At 35.4% G+C, this 17,775-nt stretch overlaps 1 protein-coding gene across 1 annotated transcript in view; it reads left to right on the plus strand.

Annotated features, from left to right (window-relative positions):
- The first annotated feature begins 339 nt into the window (after positions 1-339).
- Positions 340-17,775, plus strand: part of adcy5 (adenylate cyclase 5) — a 181,790-nt gene continuing 164,354 nt past the window's right edge. Inside the window, exon 1 of the mRNA XM_073845493.1 lies at positions 340-1,753. Coding sequence (XP_073701594.1) covers positions 830-1,753 — 924 coding nt within the window. The 5' untranslated portion in view covers positions 340-829. The remainder of the gene's footprint in view (positions 1,754-17,775) is intronic.

Here is a 17,775-nt window from a genome sequence, read left to right on the forward strand (position 1 = left end):
CCTGAGGATGTGTCCCAAACGACTACTTTGTATATTTAATTAATTATTTAAAGTGTCATAATGATGTAAAAACGAGCGGATTGACTTGCAAAATGTATTTCTCTTTCTCAGAGAGTTTGACTACAATAGCTAACTGTACTACTTTTACGCTGGTCCTAATTTATAAAAGCAGTATGCAAATACTGCTTTTATGAATTCACAAATGGACCACTTACTAGTTTGGTTTTCAGTGAAATGCATGTGACGCTATATCTCATTATTTTGATTTAACTGTACTTTTTTGTTTTAAATCCCAGCTGACCGCAACGTTGTGTCTTAAATTGGGCAAAATTACTTTAATATAGGCTGTTAATCAAAGTAATGACCGAAACATCCCCTTTTAGTGTAAAGTGTAAAATTTTATTTGGGATCATATGATTGACACGTTTATACAGTGCGCGAATGACTCAGTTTCTGTGAGTAATTGTTTTGGTTCATTTCGCGTAACCAATTTTGGGAACTCTTGCACAACACCAAAACACGGTTTTATTATATATTTTTTTGACTTGCAACTATAGTAACTTGATTATTAATAACAGTAGTTATGTATCGTTCATTACAAACAGCTGTTAAACATCTGTTGCTATGGTTTCCTCCTCAAGCAAAGGCTGTTTGCAAGCGTGGGATATACATTTAGCGCACTCTGACTAAGTTGCGTGGCTCATGAAACGTTTGTTTGTATGTAAAAACAGAAACTTGTAAGACTTTTTCTGCTTCGGAGAGTTAAATAGAGAGTCAGCCCCCATAATTCGCATCCTGTAGTCATATATTGCATGTAGTAATCGAGAACATGTCCAGATCTAACAGCGTGAGCCCACCCGGCGCTGGCGCTCCTGGACTGAGGGGAGGGACGGAGCACAGATCCGCTTGGGGCGAGTCTGAGTCCGTGGCGAACGGATGTCCATACTCGGCCAGATCCTCCTGCAAAAAGCTCATACGGTCCAACAGTCGGTGGAGAGAGGACGATGACTTCGAGCGCCAGCCGGGCCGAGCCACGACCACCGTCAGCCGGGTTAGTTTCAGATCCAAGTCCGCCTGGCAAGAACACGGGGAGGAGAGCCGCAACAATAACAGATCTTCCCCGAGGTACCGCGATGGAGAAGTGAGACCTAAGTCCGTGGAGTTGGGTTTGGAGGACAGGAGAACCAAGTCCAAACCAGAGGAGGAGCTCATGCCAGAAGTGAACTTTTCCATGAGCGCTTGCTGCAACGGCGTGATGCAGATTTTCAAATCCAAGAAGTTCCAGTCGGAGAAGTTGGAGAGGCTTTACCAGCGCTACTTCTTCCGACTCAACCAGAGCAGCCTGACGATGCTCATGGCCGTTCTGGTGCTGGTGTGCGCGGTGATGCTGGGGTTCCACTGCGCTGGAGGAGTGTATCGGCTCACTTATGTGGTGGTTTTCTCCACGGCGATCTTGCTCATCCTCACGCTGATGGTCGTGTGCAACAGGAACGGCTTCCATCAGGATCACATGTGGATAGTTTGCTATGTGCTCATTTTGGTGGTGCTGGCTGTGCAGGTGGTCGGTGTGCTGCTCGTGGTGCCGCGCAGCGCGTCTGAAGGCATCTGGTGGACCGTGTTTTTCATCCATGTCATTTACACACTTTTGCCGGTGCGGATGAGAGCAGCGGTCATCACTGGAATTATACTGTCTGCCATACATGTGCTGGTCTCATGGAAGTTAAACGAAATGGACGTCTTTTTGTGGAAACAGGTGAGTACAGTGCATATTTATATGCTTTTATCACTTTATTGCTATATTAATCTATCTATCTATCTATCTGCATATCTATCTATCTGCATATCTGTCTACCTATCAAGACTGTCAACATGGTCATTTGACCATATGTAAACTGGCTATGATTAGTCTATTTGGTTATGTGCACAATTCCATGAAATACTGTTTTTATGCAACAGTTGTGTAAACAACAAGTTAGTTCATTTACATTTTTTGTTCTCTGCTAAAATTCCCAAAGAAGCCAAAGCATTAAACTTTATAATCAAGGCTGTGGTTGACAGCTGGTCTGGACATCTGAGTGGATCGGAGCGACAAACATTTTTACCTTATATACAAAGTCTTCCGTAAGCACTCCGCTCCAACCTCACTCTGTGTTTTCCATGTTCCTTTCCTGGCTTAGCTAGTGCGTAGTGGGAAATTCTTAAATGTAACCCTGGATCACATAACCAGCCATAAGGGTCATTTTTTTTTTAAAATTGAGATATGTACATGGTGAGTTAGGATAGGACAATAGATACAATTATTTGAAAATCTTTCGGAAATTTACAAAATGTCTTCAAGGAACATGATATTTACTTAATATCCTGATTATTGGCATCAAAGACAAATCTATAATTTTGACCCATATAATTTATTTTGGCTATTGCTATAAATATACCAGTGCTACTTAAGACTGGTTTTGAGGTCCAGGTTCACAAATGTGTTAGTTGCTTAAAAGTGACATTCATAGATGATATGTGCAGTGACCAAAAAGTTGTTTTGAAAAGTATTTTAATTATGTGAATTGGGGAAAGTGCTTTTGGTTGCATGTTTATCAGCAAAGTTTACTGTACTGTCCAGTTGCTGTAGTAATTTTTTAGTTCTGTATTTATCTCTTTAGTTCTGAGAATTTCAGTAGACCTTTACGAGAATTGTCAATCCCTTGTTATCTGAGCCTCAAGTCTTTCAGCAGAAGTTTAGGAGTGTTTATACATGAAAAGAAGACAGTCTGTTTTGATCAGGGTTTGCACTTACAGTACGTCAGGATTTGTATAGTTACCTGGATGTGCGGCCATATTGGCGATACTCGGATGTAAACAACAGCATGAATTACACAGTTAATGTACAGCTGAATACGTTGATCTGCTAATTATGCTGTTTAAATGAGCAGTATTAAGATATTAGCCTAATATTTCACCTACCTGACTGGAAATAAGAACCAACACAAATGTTGTCATGTTTCTTGTCCTAGAAAATCCTGGTTCAGTTTGGCCAACCACAAATGCCTTCTGTTCCTCAGACAGGTTTTTGCACTTTTCTCCTTAATTTGTTATAACTTTTGGAGTCTATAGTATTCCAAATGTTTCTCCCAGTCCAACCGATTAGTACAACCCAGAATATGACAATAATTGACCATTTTCAGCAGCCAGAATCAACAAAAATTGTGAGTTCCATTCGGTTCAGTGGCATTGTTTACATTCAGTGCTGCCAACAAGGTAAATTGATGTGTCATAACAACACTCTATAAGTGATTTGGCAAAAGTGTTGTTGGTTACATGTTCATCAATGAAGTTTATAGTATTATCCAGTTGGTGTAGTAATTTTTCAGTTTGGTACTTTTTTCTTTCTGAGAATTTTAGTAGACCTTTAGAAGAATTGTTAATCCCTTGTAGCCTCAAGTCTTTCAGAAAAAGTTGATGAGTGTTATACATGGAAAGAAAACTAAGTGTTTCTTTATCTGTCAGCTCTTTAGGTTTTTTTTAAAAAGCACTTGGATGTTCTTGCACTTCTGAAAGCGAGAAAAGTTGATGACAATTCAACACTTTTGTTTTCTCAAGCCTTGGATTTAGTTGAACACACTTTTAAAGTGTTTTAAATGCTGTGTTTTGGTTTGCCACATTGTTAATGCAATGGGTAACTTGGCACTTTTTTTATTGGAAAGTAGGAACTGCTATACAGCTTTTTAAAGGGACAGTTCACCCAAAAATGACATTTCTGTCATTAATTACTCTCCTTCGTATAGCTCCAAACCCGTAACACTTTTGTTCATCTTCGGAATACAAATTAAGATATTTTTGATGAAACCCAAGAGCTTGCTGACCCCGCATAGACAGCAACACAACTACATTCAAGGCCCAGAAAGGTAGTACGGACATTGATAAAACGTGACATCAGTGGTTTAACCTTTATTTTTGTTTTCTTTGCACACAAAAATGATTCTTGTAGCTTCATAAAATTAAAGCTCTCAGATTTCATCAAAAATATCTTAATTTGTGTTCTGAAGATGAACGACATTGGTGAGCAATTAATGACAAAGTTTTCATTTTTGGGTACATGTGTGTAAATATAGTGCAATCTTGAGATCTGAATCATCTTTTAATGATTAATGTTAGAAATATTTCTGAAATAATATTTTACTTAAATTACTAAAAATCAAAAAATGTAATCTTCACAGTGACTAACTTGATCCTTTTTACATTATCAAAATAATAGATCTCATAACCTTCGAAATAGGTTATGTATACTCTCTGTGGTCATTTTCATAGTTGTGTATACTTAACTGCTGTGCTCAGTTGAATTTGACTCCCCCAACTAATAAAACATTTTATGGTAAATGTGTTTTAAATCTTTTGTCTTCAGATATAATTATGTTTTCATTAAAAACGCAGACTCTTTGAATGGTGTGTGTGTGGGAACGGCCTGCTGTGTTTGTTGCTCTTTCCACACAATGCTGTTGTCTTTAGCATATCAGATCTCTCTCTGTTTACACGGGACCTAGCAGGACTCTCCAATAGTTCACCGTTGTTTTATAAAGATCCTGGGATGTAGGATGTATTAGGTTATAGATGACTAGATGTCATAAATGACTAGCTTTTATCATGCTGTGATGATCAGTGCTGCTTTTTGTGAGATGTTTTGAGGCTGGAGCAACAGCTAAGGTGAAATTGGGTCACTGTTAGTGTTTCGGTGAGATTTAAAGAACCATGGATGTTTGTAGGGTTTCGTTTTTTTAACATAATGTACACATACTGGCATATATGTATCAGATCCATACCCAGTTCCAGTTATTTATTTTAGTTCAGTTATGACTTGTTCTGCCACAAATTAAGTCCTGATGAGTACAGCTAATCATTTGAAACTTTTGTTTGCAAATTTATCAGCAATTATGATGCTTTACAATTATTTCTTAGGTATTTAAGTACCCAAAGTTGTCCTGCATATTCTTTCATTACAGCAAGACCAGGCTACAAGAAAAACAGCATGCACTTCAGGATAAGAACAAACCAAAGGTGCTTTTCAGGATTGTCTTACAGATCATCGACAGACAGTTCACAATCTCCAGCTCTATTTCCCCCGTGTGCTTCATTAAAGCCAGAGGTGGGACCCAGTTAGAGTAGCTAGCGTAGACACTTCTCCTAGGGGGAAAACAGAGGTGGTGGACAGAGTCCTGCCTGGCACATCTCCAGCTCTAACATGGTTTGTGGCTGATTTAATTGAATTGCCCCACTCTGTAACATGCAGACCCACTGGAATTCAAAACAGATGTCCTCTCTGTCCTTCTTGAAAGATCTGCTATTAATTTGCCTTTGAGAGTCAACCCCTATGGAAGCATTAACCTTCCCCCAGGCCAGGCTGACTACGTGCTCTGCAGAGCGGCACGCTGAAGAAAGCACCTCCTCTTGGGACTAATCCGGAGCTCGCACACAGATGATCTTTTGATGCTCTGTCAACTTTTGCTCAACTTGTGCAGAACATTTACATTATTTGAGTAATCAAATTACATATGTCATGCTTCAGTTGTAGACTAATACCAGGGAAATTTGAAACTAATGTCCTACTGAATGCGTCTTTCTTTTTAAAAGTCTATTAAGGGTCAGTTTTACTATAAATAAATGAATGAATAAATAAAAAAGAACTATTATAATAATAAAAATAAACAATATTAACAAAATACTTAGAATTATTAGGATAAAATTAATAATACTAATTATTATTATAATGATTAAAATGTATACAAGTATATCACTGACATCGCAAAAAGTCACTTAAGAAGTAAATATATTGTTTATTTTAATTCCATACATTTAAATATTATTTTTTTTAAATAAGTGTACTGAATTGACAGCCCTAATAATAATTTGAAATCCTCAAATTAATAATAATAATAATAATAATCTACATCAGGGTGCAGTGGAAAAATTTGGTGTAGAAACTTTTTTTTTCTCAGAAATTACTAGTAAATATCAGTATAAAGAAATGACTAGTGATACATTAAATGTAAAATTTAGAGGTAGAAAAACTGAAATGGTATTTTCTTGAAAAATGTACTGTAATCTTTATTTGTAACTATTTATATCAATGTGCTGAAGAAGGTCCTTTTTGGGTTGACATTTGACTTTAACTGTCAAAACTTCAACAAAAGTTTACATACACCTAGCACAATCTGCAAAATGCTAATTATTTTACCAAAATAAGAGGGATCATACAAAATGCATGTTATTTTTTATGTAGCACTGACCTGAATAAGATATTTCACATAAAAGATGTTTACATATAGTCCACAAGAGAAAATAATAGTGACCCCGTTCAAAAGTTTACACACGCCTGCTTCTTAATACTGTGAAAATGTTACCTGAATGATCCACAGCTGTGTTTTTTGTTTAGTGATATTTGTTCATGAGTCCCTTGTTTGGCCTGAACAGTTAAACTGTCTGCTGTTCTTCAAAAAATCCTTCAGGTCCCACAAATTATTTGGTTTTTGAGCTTTTTTTTTTTTTTTTTTTTTGTATTTGAACCCTTTCCAACAATGACTGATTTTGAGATCCATCTTTTCACACCGAGGACAACTGAGGGACTCATATGCAGCTATTACAGAAGGTTCAAATGCTCACTGATGCTTCAGAAGGAAACACAATGAATTATGAGCCGGAGGGTGAATGTACATTTTTCTTATTTTGCCTAAATATCATATTTTTTTCATTTAGTACTGCCCTTCAGAAGATACTTGCATGTTTTTGAAGACAAAATAAGTTAAATGTACCCAAAAAGTTTTCACCCCCTGGCTCGTAATGCATTGTTTCTCCTTCTGAAGCATCATCAAGCATTTGAACCTTCTGTAATAATTGCATATGAGTCCCTTTGTTTTTTGAGACCTGAATGATTTTTCTGAAGAACAGCAGGCAGTTTAACTGAGGACAAATGTAGGACTCATGAACAACTATGAACTATGATTTGACAGCACTAACATATTTATATGTCAATGTGTATTGTGAGGCAGTAGGCAATTGGTCTTATTGCAGATTTTGTTTGGTTACTTGTAGGCTTTACACGTTTCAAATGGGCACTCATAACCATATGTGTAATCTCTAGGAAGGTTAAAGTTTTTTTCCCTCTATAATGCAGCTGTAGGATGGAGTTTGTGTTACCTTTCAAGATCCGACTCTGACATGTCTCTTATGAGTGCGGACCCTCAATTGTGCTTCTTGTATCTTAGCAACCAAGGCCTGTTCTCACAAACACCATCCAGAAGCACTCAGGGCTTCCCTGTGAGAGGACCCCTGCTTTTCATCTCTTAACCACCTCCAGTGAATGTGCGATCTTACCATTAGAGGTTCAAATTGAGATAATTAAGGCACAACTGCCCCTGGTGCTGGCAGTCTTTACTCTCTATTTTCTTCACCCCCCCCCCTGCATTGTTTTTCCTGTTGTCAAGGTAGACCTGAGGGTAATCAAGCTCTGATGTGTGTGGGTGGCTGCCCGCACCTCTCTTAAACAATTGCTGCACTCTATAGCTTGTATTAGATGTCTTACATCTTGAGGCACTTCATAATACATTTCACTATTCATCTTTAAGCCGAGATGGCTTGTTTATCATATGTTGTGAAACATTTGTTTTCTATTGCATAAGGAAGAGACAGTTTACCTAAAAATGAAAATTTGCTGAAAATGTACTCTCCCTCAGGCTATCCAGGAAGTAGATGAGTTTGTTTTGTCTTCGAAACAGATTTGGATCTAATTTAGCATCTCTTCATCCTCTGCATTACTGAATGTGTGCCGTCAGAATGAGACGCTAATAAAAGAATCACAGTAATCCAGTAATCCACAAGTCTCCAGTTCATCAGTTAACGTCTTGTGAAGTAAACAGCTGTGAGTTTGTAACAAACAATTTCATCATTAGAATGTTTTTAACTTCAAACCATTGCTTTTGGCTTAAAATGGAGTCCTCTCCGTAATATTGCTTTCTCCAGTGAAAACGTCTGAATTCGGAGAGACCGTTCACAAGCAAAAACAGTTCTAAACAAACATGCTGGTGGATTTTAAAGGATAACTGTTGCCAAAATGCAACCTGGGCTGTTTTTTTTTACTGTAAACGAGACAAACTTATATCTAAAAGCATAATTACGACAAACGAGCCTTTTTTGAGATTGAACGTGATTTAGTTTTGTGGATAGTGGCCGGTGAATGGGAGTACTAGGGGCATACATTTGAGCGCATCAAAATCGATATTTTTACAACACTAAGAAGGCTCGACACACCATGACACTTTGCTCGAAGTATCACCTGGGTCTCTACACATGAACTCGAGCATTGAGAACATTGTTCGTGTACACACAGTTTACTAAAAAGAAAGGTTTTGAACAACTCACTTTCACTGTTTGAGTTTCCGCTCGCGGCCGTCTTGCCAGTCAAGAGGTGTCGATCTCCGAGTGCGAGGATGGATAGCTCCTAAAGCATATTTCCATATAAATGCACGGTTAATTCGTTGTTTTGTCGCAAGTGAAAAACGATATTAAACTTCTAGTTGTAAAAAGAGCCTCATAAGCCTAATATTTCGTCCATTCATTCGCATGCGGAGATCGACACCTCTTGACTGGCAAGATTGGCTGCGAGCGGAAAGCCAAACAGTGAAAGTGAGTTGTTCAAAAACTTTCTTTTTAGTAAACTGTGTGTACACGAACAATGTTCTCAATGCTCGAGTTCATGTGTAGAGACCCAGGCAATACTTCGAGCAAAGTGTCATGGTGTGTCGAGCCTTCTTAGTGTTGTAAAAATATCGATTTTGATGCGCTCAAATGTATGCCCCTAGTACTCCCATTCACCAGCCATTGACCACAAAACGAAATCACGGTCAATCTCAAAAACGGCTCGTTTGTCGTAATTATGCTTTTAGATATAAGTTTGTCTCGTTTACAGTAAAAAAGAAAAAAACAAACAGCCCAGGTTGCATTTTGGCAACAGTTATCCTTTAACTGACTGGAAAAAGCGTTATTATGGATGATGGACTCGTATGTTGGACAGAAATTAATATGTCTTAATGATTGGTTTGTTTTTTTTCATGAACATACAGCTTTTATGAATGATTTTATTAGTGTATATTATGCACACTCTTTGACTAGGGCAGTACCTTATCAAAAGATGCATATTTGTACCTAACCGGCCCATATTGTTACTTTTAAATGCACATATTAGTACCTGAAGTGTACTGTTTAAGTCAAAAGTTATACACCTCGCAGAATCTGTAAAATGTTAATTATTTTACCAAAATAAGCGGGATCATGCAAAATGCATGTTGTTCTTTATTTAGTACTGACCTGAATAAGATATTTCACATAAAAGATGTTTACGTATAATCCACAAGAGAAAGTAATAGTATTAAGAATCAAGTGTATGAAAACTTTTGAATGGGGTTATTTTTTTTTTTATCAATTCAACTGTGTTGTTACCTGAATGATCCACAGCTGTGTTTGTTTGTTTAGTGATAGTTGTTCATAGTTGTCCCTTGTTTGTCCAGAACAGTTAAACTGCCTGCTGTTCTTGAGAAAAATCCTTCAAATCCCATAAATTTGTTTTTTCAGCATTTTTGTGTATTTGATCCTTTTACAACAATGACTGTAAGATTTTGAGATCTATCTTTTCACACTGAGGACAACTGAGGGACTCATATGCAACTATTACAGAAGGTTGAAACACTCACTGATGCTTTAGGAAACGTGATGCATTAAAAGCCAGGGGGTGAAAACCTTTTGAGTTTGGGAGTATCAGGATCTTATTTATTCTACCTTCTGGGAAACACATAGGGAAACAAATCTTCTGTAGCTTCTTAAGGGAGGTACTAAATGGAAAAATAAATTTAGGCAATCATCTTCATTCTGTTCAAAAGTTTACACCCCCTGGCCTTTTTCTTTCTGAAGCATCAATGAACCTTCTGTTTGAACCTTCTGTAATAGTTGCATATGAGTCTCAGGGTTCAAATACACAAAAATGCTGAAAAACCAAAGAATCTGTGGGACCTAAAGGATTTTCTGAAGAACAGCGGACAGTTTAACTGTTCAGGACAAACAAGGGACTCGTGAACAACTATCACCAAACAGAAAACACCAAAAACCAAGCTGTGGATCATAAGGTAACCGCACAGTATTAAGAATGAAGTGTATGTACATTTTCACTTCTCGAGTCGAGACTCGTCCATTGTTGAACTTCATGAAAATAAACTCTAAGATTGACACACAGTAGAACTGTTCACTGTTAAAGTTTTATTAATATAGCAACCACTGTCATCATCTGCAATGCTCTCACACGAGATAAATGCCAGTTGTGTTGCGCATGGAGCCGATTATTTCTGTAGAGACTCTGGAATGCATCCTGATTCAAACCAAACTCAGCATGTTATTTTTATTGCAGAACCGCCCTCTGTTTCGCCTTCATTTGTCACCCATCTCTTTCATCTTTGCTTTCACAAATGGGCCTTGCTGCCGCCTACAAACTTTGTGTTATCGTTATTCCCACGTATAGTGTCAAACCATGTATGCACACTAATTTTATAATTGTACATGGCAGGCTGGAAAATGTAGTAGTCAACATGTTTTTCATGTAATTTTAGTGTCAACCTGCTGTGTGAGCTAGCATGCAATTCCCACAAATATCTTAGTGTCCCTCTTAAAAGCTTTCTTTACAAAAGTCTTTAAAAAGCACACAAGCAAGGGGTACAGCAAGAAATGTACAGCTTCTCAAAATGCATCTGCGTTGACTTGTACTATGCAGAATGACAGCCATTAATTACCAGATGTTTTCAGTTCTCAAAATTGCACATAACTCTGACTTCATTTTATTTATTTTTTAAATAAACATAAGAGTCATTAGTATTTTCAAAACTTTTAACAGTGTATGACATTTACTGTTCTGTATGTTTTATTGACCTTTCAGGCACATATTTAGTACATTTTTAAATATTTCAAATGTAAACACTACATCCATTTCTTTATTAAAACAATTTAAACAAACCTAATTTTAGTGGAACTGACTTCAAACGTCACTTTTGACTAAATGATCTAAAGGTGAAGTCAAAAGGCATATCATTTGTTTGCAAATGCCATGTAAGCGTATTTCTCTATTTATCAAATTAAATCCTGGGCTTCTAAGTTTGTGATTTGTTAAGTAGAGATAAGAAGTACTATTCCATATTTGTACGTTACTGGATCTTTGACATTTTTCTTCTTGACAGAAGTTGATGAACTTGAACAGTTTAGTATTTTGTTACTAGTAAGTCATTTAGCCTGATCAGAAGCAGATGCCCTCTTCTCTCTAGAAATAAATCATAGGTCCCTAAGCCAGTTCCAATGTTTGGATCATTGCTCATTTTCACCGACAGGTTTCTGAACAGTCTTCAAAAGTTGTTCAAGCCCTTTCCATAGTGCTGTCACTGTTGTAAAAGCATACTGGAGGGAAGCCAACTGGCCATGTTTTCATGTTCAATTTTGCATTGTAATCAGGAATAAGCCATGTCTCAAAATGTTTTGCAAATATATAGAGGGTGTGGTGAACGTTCAGACTTTTTTTATATAGTCAAAATGTATTCCACAAATTATTAGTAAAATTATGTTATTATAAAAATGAGCTCAAAGAGCTCTGACAGGCAAAGATCCAGGAAGTGACACCAAGTCAAAAGGAACATATGGCTATAGTCAGTGATACACTCATATGTGATAACCACTTTTCTATCAGCTACTTCACTAACGCAGAACAAAAGAAAAGTGTGATTCAAGTTATTCCAGATCATTAGGTTTTACGTGAGAAATTAAGGCTTTTTAATGTTTGAGGAGTATGAGCTCTTCTGACTTTTTCATTCCTCGAAGAGCAGAGGTAACAGTTCATATTCTCTCTCTATACTTTCCAGGAAGGGAAACCAAATATGCTTCTATAAGTGGCAGGCAAATGACCTCTTCTGTCTATATTCAAATCATTTTGATATAAAATGAACTGTTATTTGCTTATCTGTGTTGTTGCTGCTGTGTCCTTTTCTTTTATGCTGTCAGGAAAGATCAAATCAGATTTGTATATGTGCTCTCCTCTTTCAGAGTTCGAAATATAAATAAATGTTCAGTGAACTAGATCTAATTAAATTTTCAGGTAAAGTATTCAAATATATGACAAGGTCTGTTTAAAAGTTGTCAGTTGTTGTTATGCTTTCCATTTATTGCAAACCTTGAAAACAAGGTTACTTTATAGAGGTATGACGAGATCAAAAAAATCAATCAGTCAATTAAGAAATGATAGAGTGTCATGTGTGGCAAATCACACTCCTTGATGTGTGGAAAAACCTCTTGGCAGCCTTATTCATTCTTAGGAGATGCTATAAAACGGGCCTTTGCACAACAAATAAATAATAATCTCGCCTACCTAACAGATGGCATTATTTTGTAAATAACTGGGTTTTAGTGACTAAGGAACAGATTTTGAGTTTCAGGGATTTGCTTCTCACTCTAGCAGTTGTTTACTGTTGGAGTGAGACGTGACGTGTTTCCTGACATACTTTTACTAGAAAAGCTGTAATAAATGCCATTTCGGCTTTGGAAGTCGTAAGCTGAGAAATGTGTCAAGATGACTTTATTGCACCTACTGTGAGCTCTTTGCTGAAGAGCTGATCAGTTGAATCGGGAAGAATTAGGCGAATAGTGAACCTTGGTTATTGTGTAATGGTACAAACCAGTTTAGGTGGGGAGAAAAATTGAGTTAAATTGAGTGGCAGTACATTTTATTATTAAAAGTCAAAACTTAGTGCTGTCAAACGTTAAAGCAGGCAAGTAATTTTTTTCACAAATGAGACATTACGTGCTATAGACTGTATGTCGTTTTATATATTTATATTATATTATTATTATATTATATTATATTATATTTATATTTATAAGGAGTAGTTCACTTTCAGAACAAAAATATACAGATAATGTACTCACCCCCTTGTCATCCAAGATGTTCGTGTCTTTCTTTCTTCAGTCATAAGGAAATTGTTTTATAAAGGAAAACATTTCAGGATTTCTCTCCATATAATGGACTTCTATGGTGCCCTCGAGTTTGAACTTCCAAAATGCAGTATAAATGCAGCTTCAAAGTGATGATGAAAATGATCCTAGCCGAGGAAGAAGAGTCTTATCTAGCAAAAAGATCAGTTATTTTCTATTAAAAAAATTACAATTTCTATACTTTTTAATCGTCTCATCTAGCTCTGTGTGTACTCTGTGTAGAGATTAAAAAGTATATAAGTTGTAAATGTTTTTAGAAAATAACTGATCGTTTCGCTAGATAAGACCCTCATTCCTCGGCTGGGATTATTTAGAGCCCTTTGAAGCTGCATTTAAACTGCATTTTGGAAGATCAAACTTGGGGGCACCATAGAAGTCCACTATATGGAGAGAAATCCTAAAATGTTTTCCTCAAAAAACATAATTTCTTTACGACTGAAGAAAGAAAGACATCTTGGATGACAACAGGGCGAGTACATGATCTGTAAATTTTTGTTCTGAAAGCGAACTACTCCTTTAAAGTGCGAATGAAACTATAAGCATGTGTCAGATCCGCGTCTTGTTCAGCAGAGGCGGCTCTTAAAGTAATAGCAGCCAAATAACCCAGCTGATGTAATGTCTATTAATCAAAGAACAAACGAAAAAAGAGGATATCACTTCATATTTATTTCCTCCTTGCTGAAGTGCATGGGTAAATAAAGGGTTTATGTGAAGATTGTTTTAAGTTCACTTAGATTAGAAGTTGTTAATTTTCTAATAAATGTTAAAGGAGAAGTTTACTTGCAGAACAAATATTTACAGATAATTTACTCACCCTCTTGTCATCCAAGATGTTCATGTCTTTATTTTTTCAGTTATAAAGAAATGGTTTTTTGAGGAAAACATTTCAGGATTTCTCTCCATATAGTGTACTTCTGTGGTGCCTGCGAGTTTCCAAAAGGCATTTTAAATGCAGCTTTAAAGGCTCCAACTTCCTACAAAAATGAGATGGGAATTTTTTGACCTACCCTAACTGTCTTAAACCAGAATACACAGAGTACATGCAGAGCTAGACGAGACGGCATTTGAGGTTAAAAAGTATATAAAATGCCCCCCCCCCCCCACAATAAGACCCTTCTTCCTCGGCTGTGATCGTTAAAAACCCTTTGAAGCTTCATTTAAACTGCATTTTGGACATTAAAACTTGGGGGCACAATAGAAGTCCACTATAGGGAGAGAAATCCTGAATAGTTTTCCTTAAAAATCATAATTTCTTTGCAACTGAAGAAAGAAAGCTATGAACATCTAGGATGACAAGGGGGTGAGTACATTATTTGTACATTTTTGTTCTGGAAGTGAACTTCTGCTTTAAAATTGCTAGCTCTTAATTATACTGTAATGTTGAATGGCCACAGTCAGTGGTTATATATTAGGAAAAAAGAAGTTTCCTAGAGACATCAGTAATATTGGTGTCAGTGATGCTCACCTTCAGTCATTAAAAAATGTAATTGTAAAAAATATTGTGTTTTTATGTTGTTTCTACATTAATTTAAACATTGAATGTGAACTTATTGCAATATAAAAGCATATTTAAAAACTTTAATGTAGGATGGGCTTAATTGGGCTTAATTGCGATTAATCACCAATTAATTTCAGAAAAATTTAATTAATTAGTTTTTCCACTTTTTAATCGATTGACAGCACAATTTTTTTTTTTTACAATTATTAAATGCACATTATTAATACACTGTTTTTGTTAAGGTGTTTTTGTTACATTTTATGCTTTTTGATTTGTTATTTTAGTGTCGTTTGTTGCTCTGGTATTGGGGGTTTGTGCATATGTCCCTGTGCACCATCTACTGTATAGTATTGTATATTGTACAAGTATTGGCCATGTTTTGTCGACAGTTCACTTATATTAAACTCTGATTCATCAAGAGGGTTTCTATTGTGTCAGCAGATTTAGGCAATTCAAGCACTTGGTATATTAACATTTATATTACTTGATGAAATATGTGGGTATACGTTGTAAAATATACAGGCACCAATATACTGTCACAGTATTTTATAAAGAGAATCTCTGGCAACCACAGCTGCCAGTTTCTCACCGTAAATGTAATTATCTGCACTGTAAAAAAAAAAAATTAAATTGTAAAGTACGCAACCCCAAGTCAAAACTGTGGCTGCGAACATATTTATGTTGTTAAAAGTTAACATTTAAACTTAATTTTTTTCTTTAAGAAGTATTCAAATGCTAATGTTTATATAACATTTTAGAATATATATTATTTTTTACACTTTACATGTGGAATTGCTCGGACATGGTTTGCAATGTGCAGCTCCCTCAGTGGGAGAGAAGAAAGGCCAAGCTCTTTCTCATCTCAAACTGCTGTGATGAAAATTTAATGTGAGCTTCTGCTACCCTTTGCCTTGATTGTACGTTTTCTCCCTCCTCTTTTTATCATCCAACTGGATTAATATTTATAGAAAATATAAGAAGTTATGCCATGATGGCTCTAAAGAAACTGATTTGCATACCATGCTAAAAAGGAAGTTTTATTGGATGCTGTATGGTAGATGAATTTACTCACCCCCTTGTCTTTCAAGATGTTCAGGTCCTTCTTTTTTCAGAATAGTTTTTTGAGGAAAACATTTCAGGATTTCTCTCCATATAATGGATCTCTATGGTGCCCCCAAGTTTGAACTTCCAAATACAGTTTAAATGCAGCTTCAAAGGGCTCTAAACAATCCAAGCCCAGGAAGAAGTGTCTTATCTAGCGAAATGATCAGTTATTTTTGAAACAAATTGACAATTTATATACTTTTTTAACCTCAAATGCTCATATTGTCTTGTCTCTGCGATGCGCAGTCTGTGTGATCCGGGTCAATACAGTTAGGGTATGTCGAAAAAACTACCATCTCTTTTTCTTCCCCAACTTCAAAATCACTGCAGAAGTACCGACCCAGTGTTTACAAAGTGAACACACAAAGACGATCAAACGTCCTTTACAAAAAATGGCGATGTAGGACTATTTTGAAGTTAAAGACTAAAACGAGAGTTTTTGACGTACCCTAACTGTATTTACCCGGATTACACAGACTACGCATATGCATCGCAGAGACTAGACAAAAAATGAGCATTTGAGGTTAAAAAGTATAAATTGTCAATTTGTTTAGAAAACAACTGATCGTTTCGCTAGTTTAAGACCCTTCTTCCTCGGCTGGGATCGTTTAAAGCCCTTTGAAGCTGCATTTAAACTGCATTTTGGAAGTTCAAACTTGGGGCCACCATACATACCCATTATATGGAGAGAAAACCTGAAATGTTTTCCTCAAAAAACATAATTCTTTACGACTGAAGAAAGAAAGACATGAAACATCTTGGATGACAAGGAGGTGAGTACATTATCTGTAAATTTATGTTCTGAAAGTGAACTAATCCTTTAAGGGGACACACTGACAGGTGCATGAAGAAAGTTTTTGCCTGCAAAGTAGAGATTTTGGGCTTTTTGGTGTTTCATAAAGTGTTTTTTTTTTCAGACTAGTGGAAAGAAAACACCCAAAAGACAATGTTATACTTTCTTTTATAGCATTTATCTATTTGTGTCAATAGATTTCAATTACAATATATATTTTTAAAAGGCTGTTTTCTCAAAATGAGTATTTCTCCTACACTGAGCCATAAATCTCCACTTCAGTAACACTTACACACACCAAATTTTAAATTTTTATTCCTGTCTATATTCTGAATGTTTTTACAAAGGGATTTGTTCATATATAATTTGCTTGATTTTATACCCATTTTATTCCAAGAAAAATGCTAAAAATAAATTTTTCTGTCTGTTCTAAGTTTCTTTTCTGAAATATGGAGTGATAAAATGAGATATCCAAAATCCCCTCTGTAAAAACATTTGACTCTAATATGACAAAATTTAACAAGAATTTAGATTTTTGTACTAGAAATGTATGAAAATTAGCACGTTTCATTAAATGTCTCGTTTGCATATTTAAACCTAACATTTTAGAAAACTTGTAATACAAATAATTGTTTGCAATTATCAATGTAATCAATCAACTGGGTAAGTTACGTCATACCTATTAGTTATTTTCTTTACCCTATTCACCTGCAGTGTCTCGCCTTAAGGTTGACAGTTATATTTAGTCAAGAGTACTAGTTAATGGTTCAGAGTAGGAAAACACTTTATACTTGGGTTTATAAAGATCTGGTGTCAGCACTAATAGAAGCTGATGGATGCTTTTTAGACATATTCACAGCATCACTGATGTTGAACCTTGATATGCCATTGTAATCTTGAAATGTTACTTTGTGCAAGGTCCTTCCAGCCTTGCTGAAATTAACCCACGCAGCTGCATACAGTGCTTTTGAAAGATGTGAAATGAGTCACTTCTTTTAATATTTAAAAAATATATTTTTTAAATGTTTTATTATTTATGTTCTAGATATATATATATATATATTATATATATATATATATATATATATATATATATATATATATTATATATATATATATATATATATATATATATATATATATATATATATATATATATATATATATATATATATATATATATATATATATATATATATATATATATATATATATATATATATATATTATATATATATATATATATATATATATATATATATATATATATATATATATATATATATATATATATATATATATAATATATATATATATATATAAT

Source organism: Garra rufa, chromosome 8, assembly GCF_049309525.1.
Source record: "Garra rufa chromosome 8, GarRuf1.0, whole genome shotgun sequence".
NCBI classification, from domain to species: Eukaryota; Metazoa; Chordata; class Actinopteri; order Cypriniformes; family Cyprinidae; genus Garra; species Garra rufa.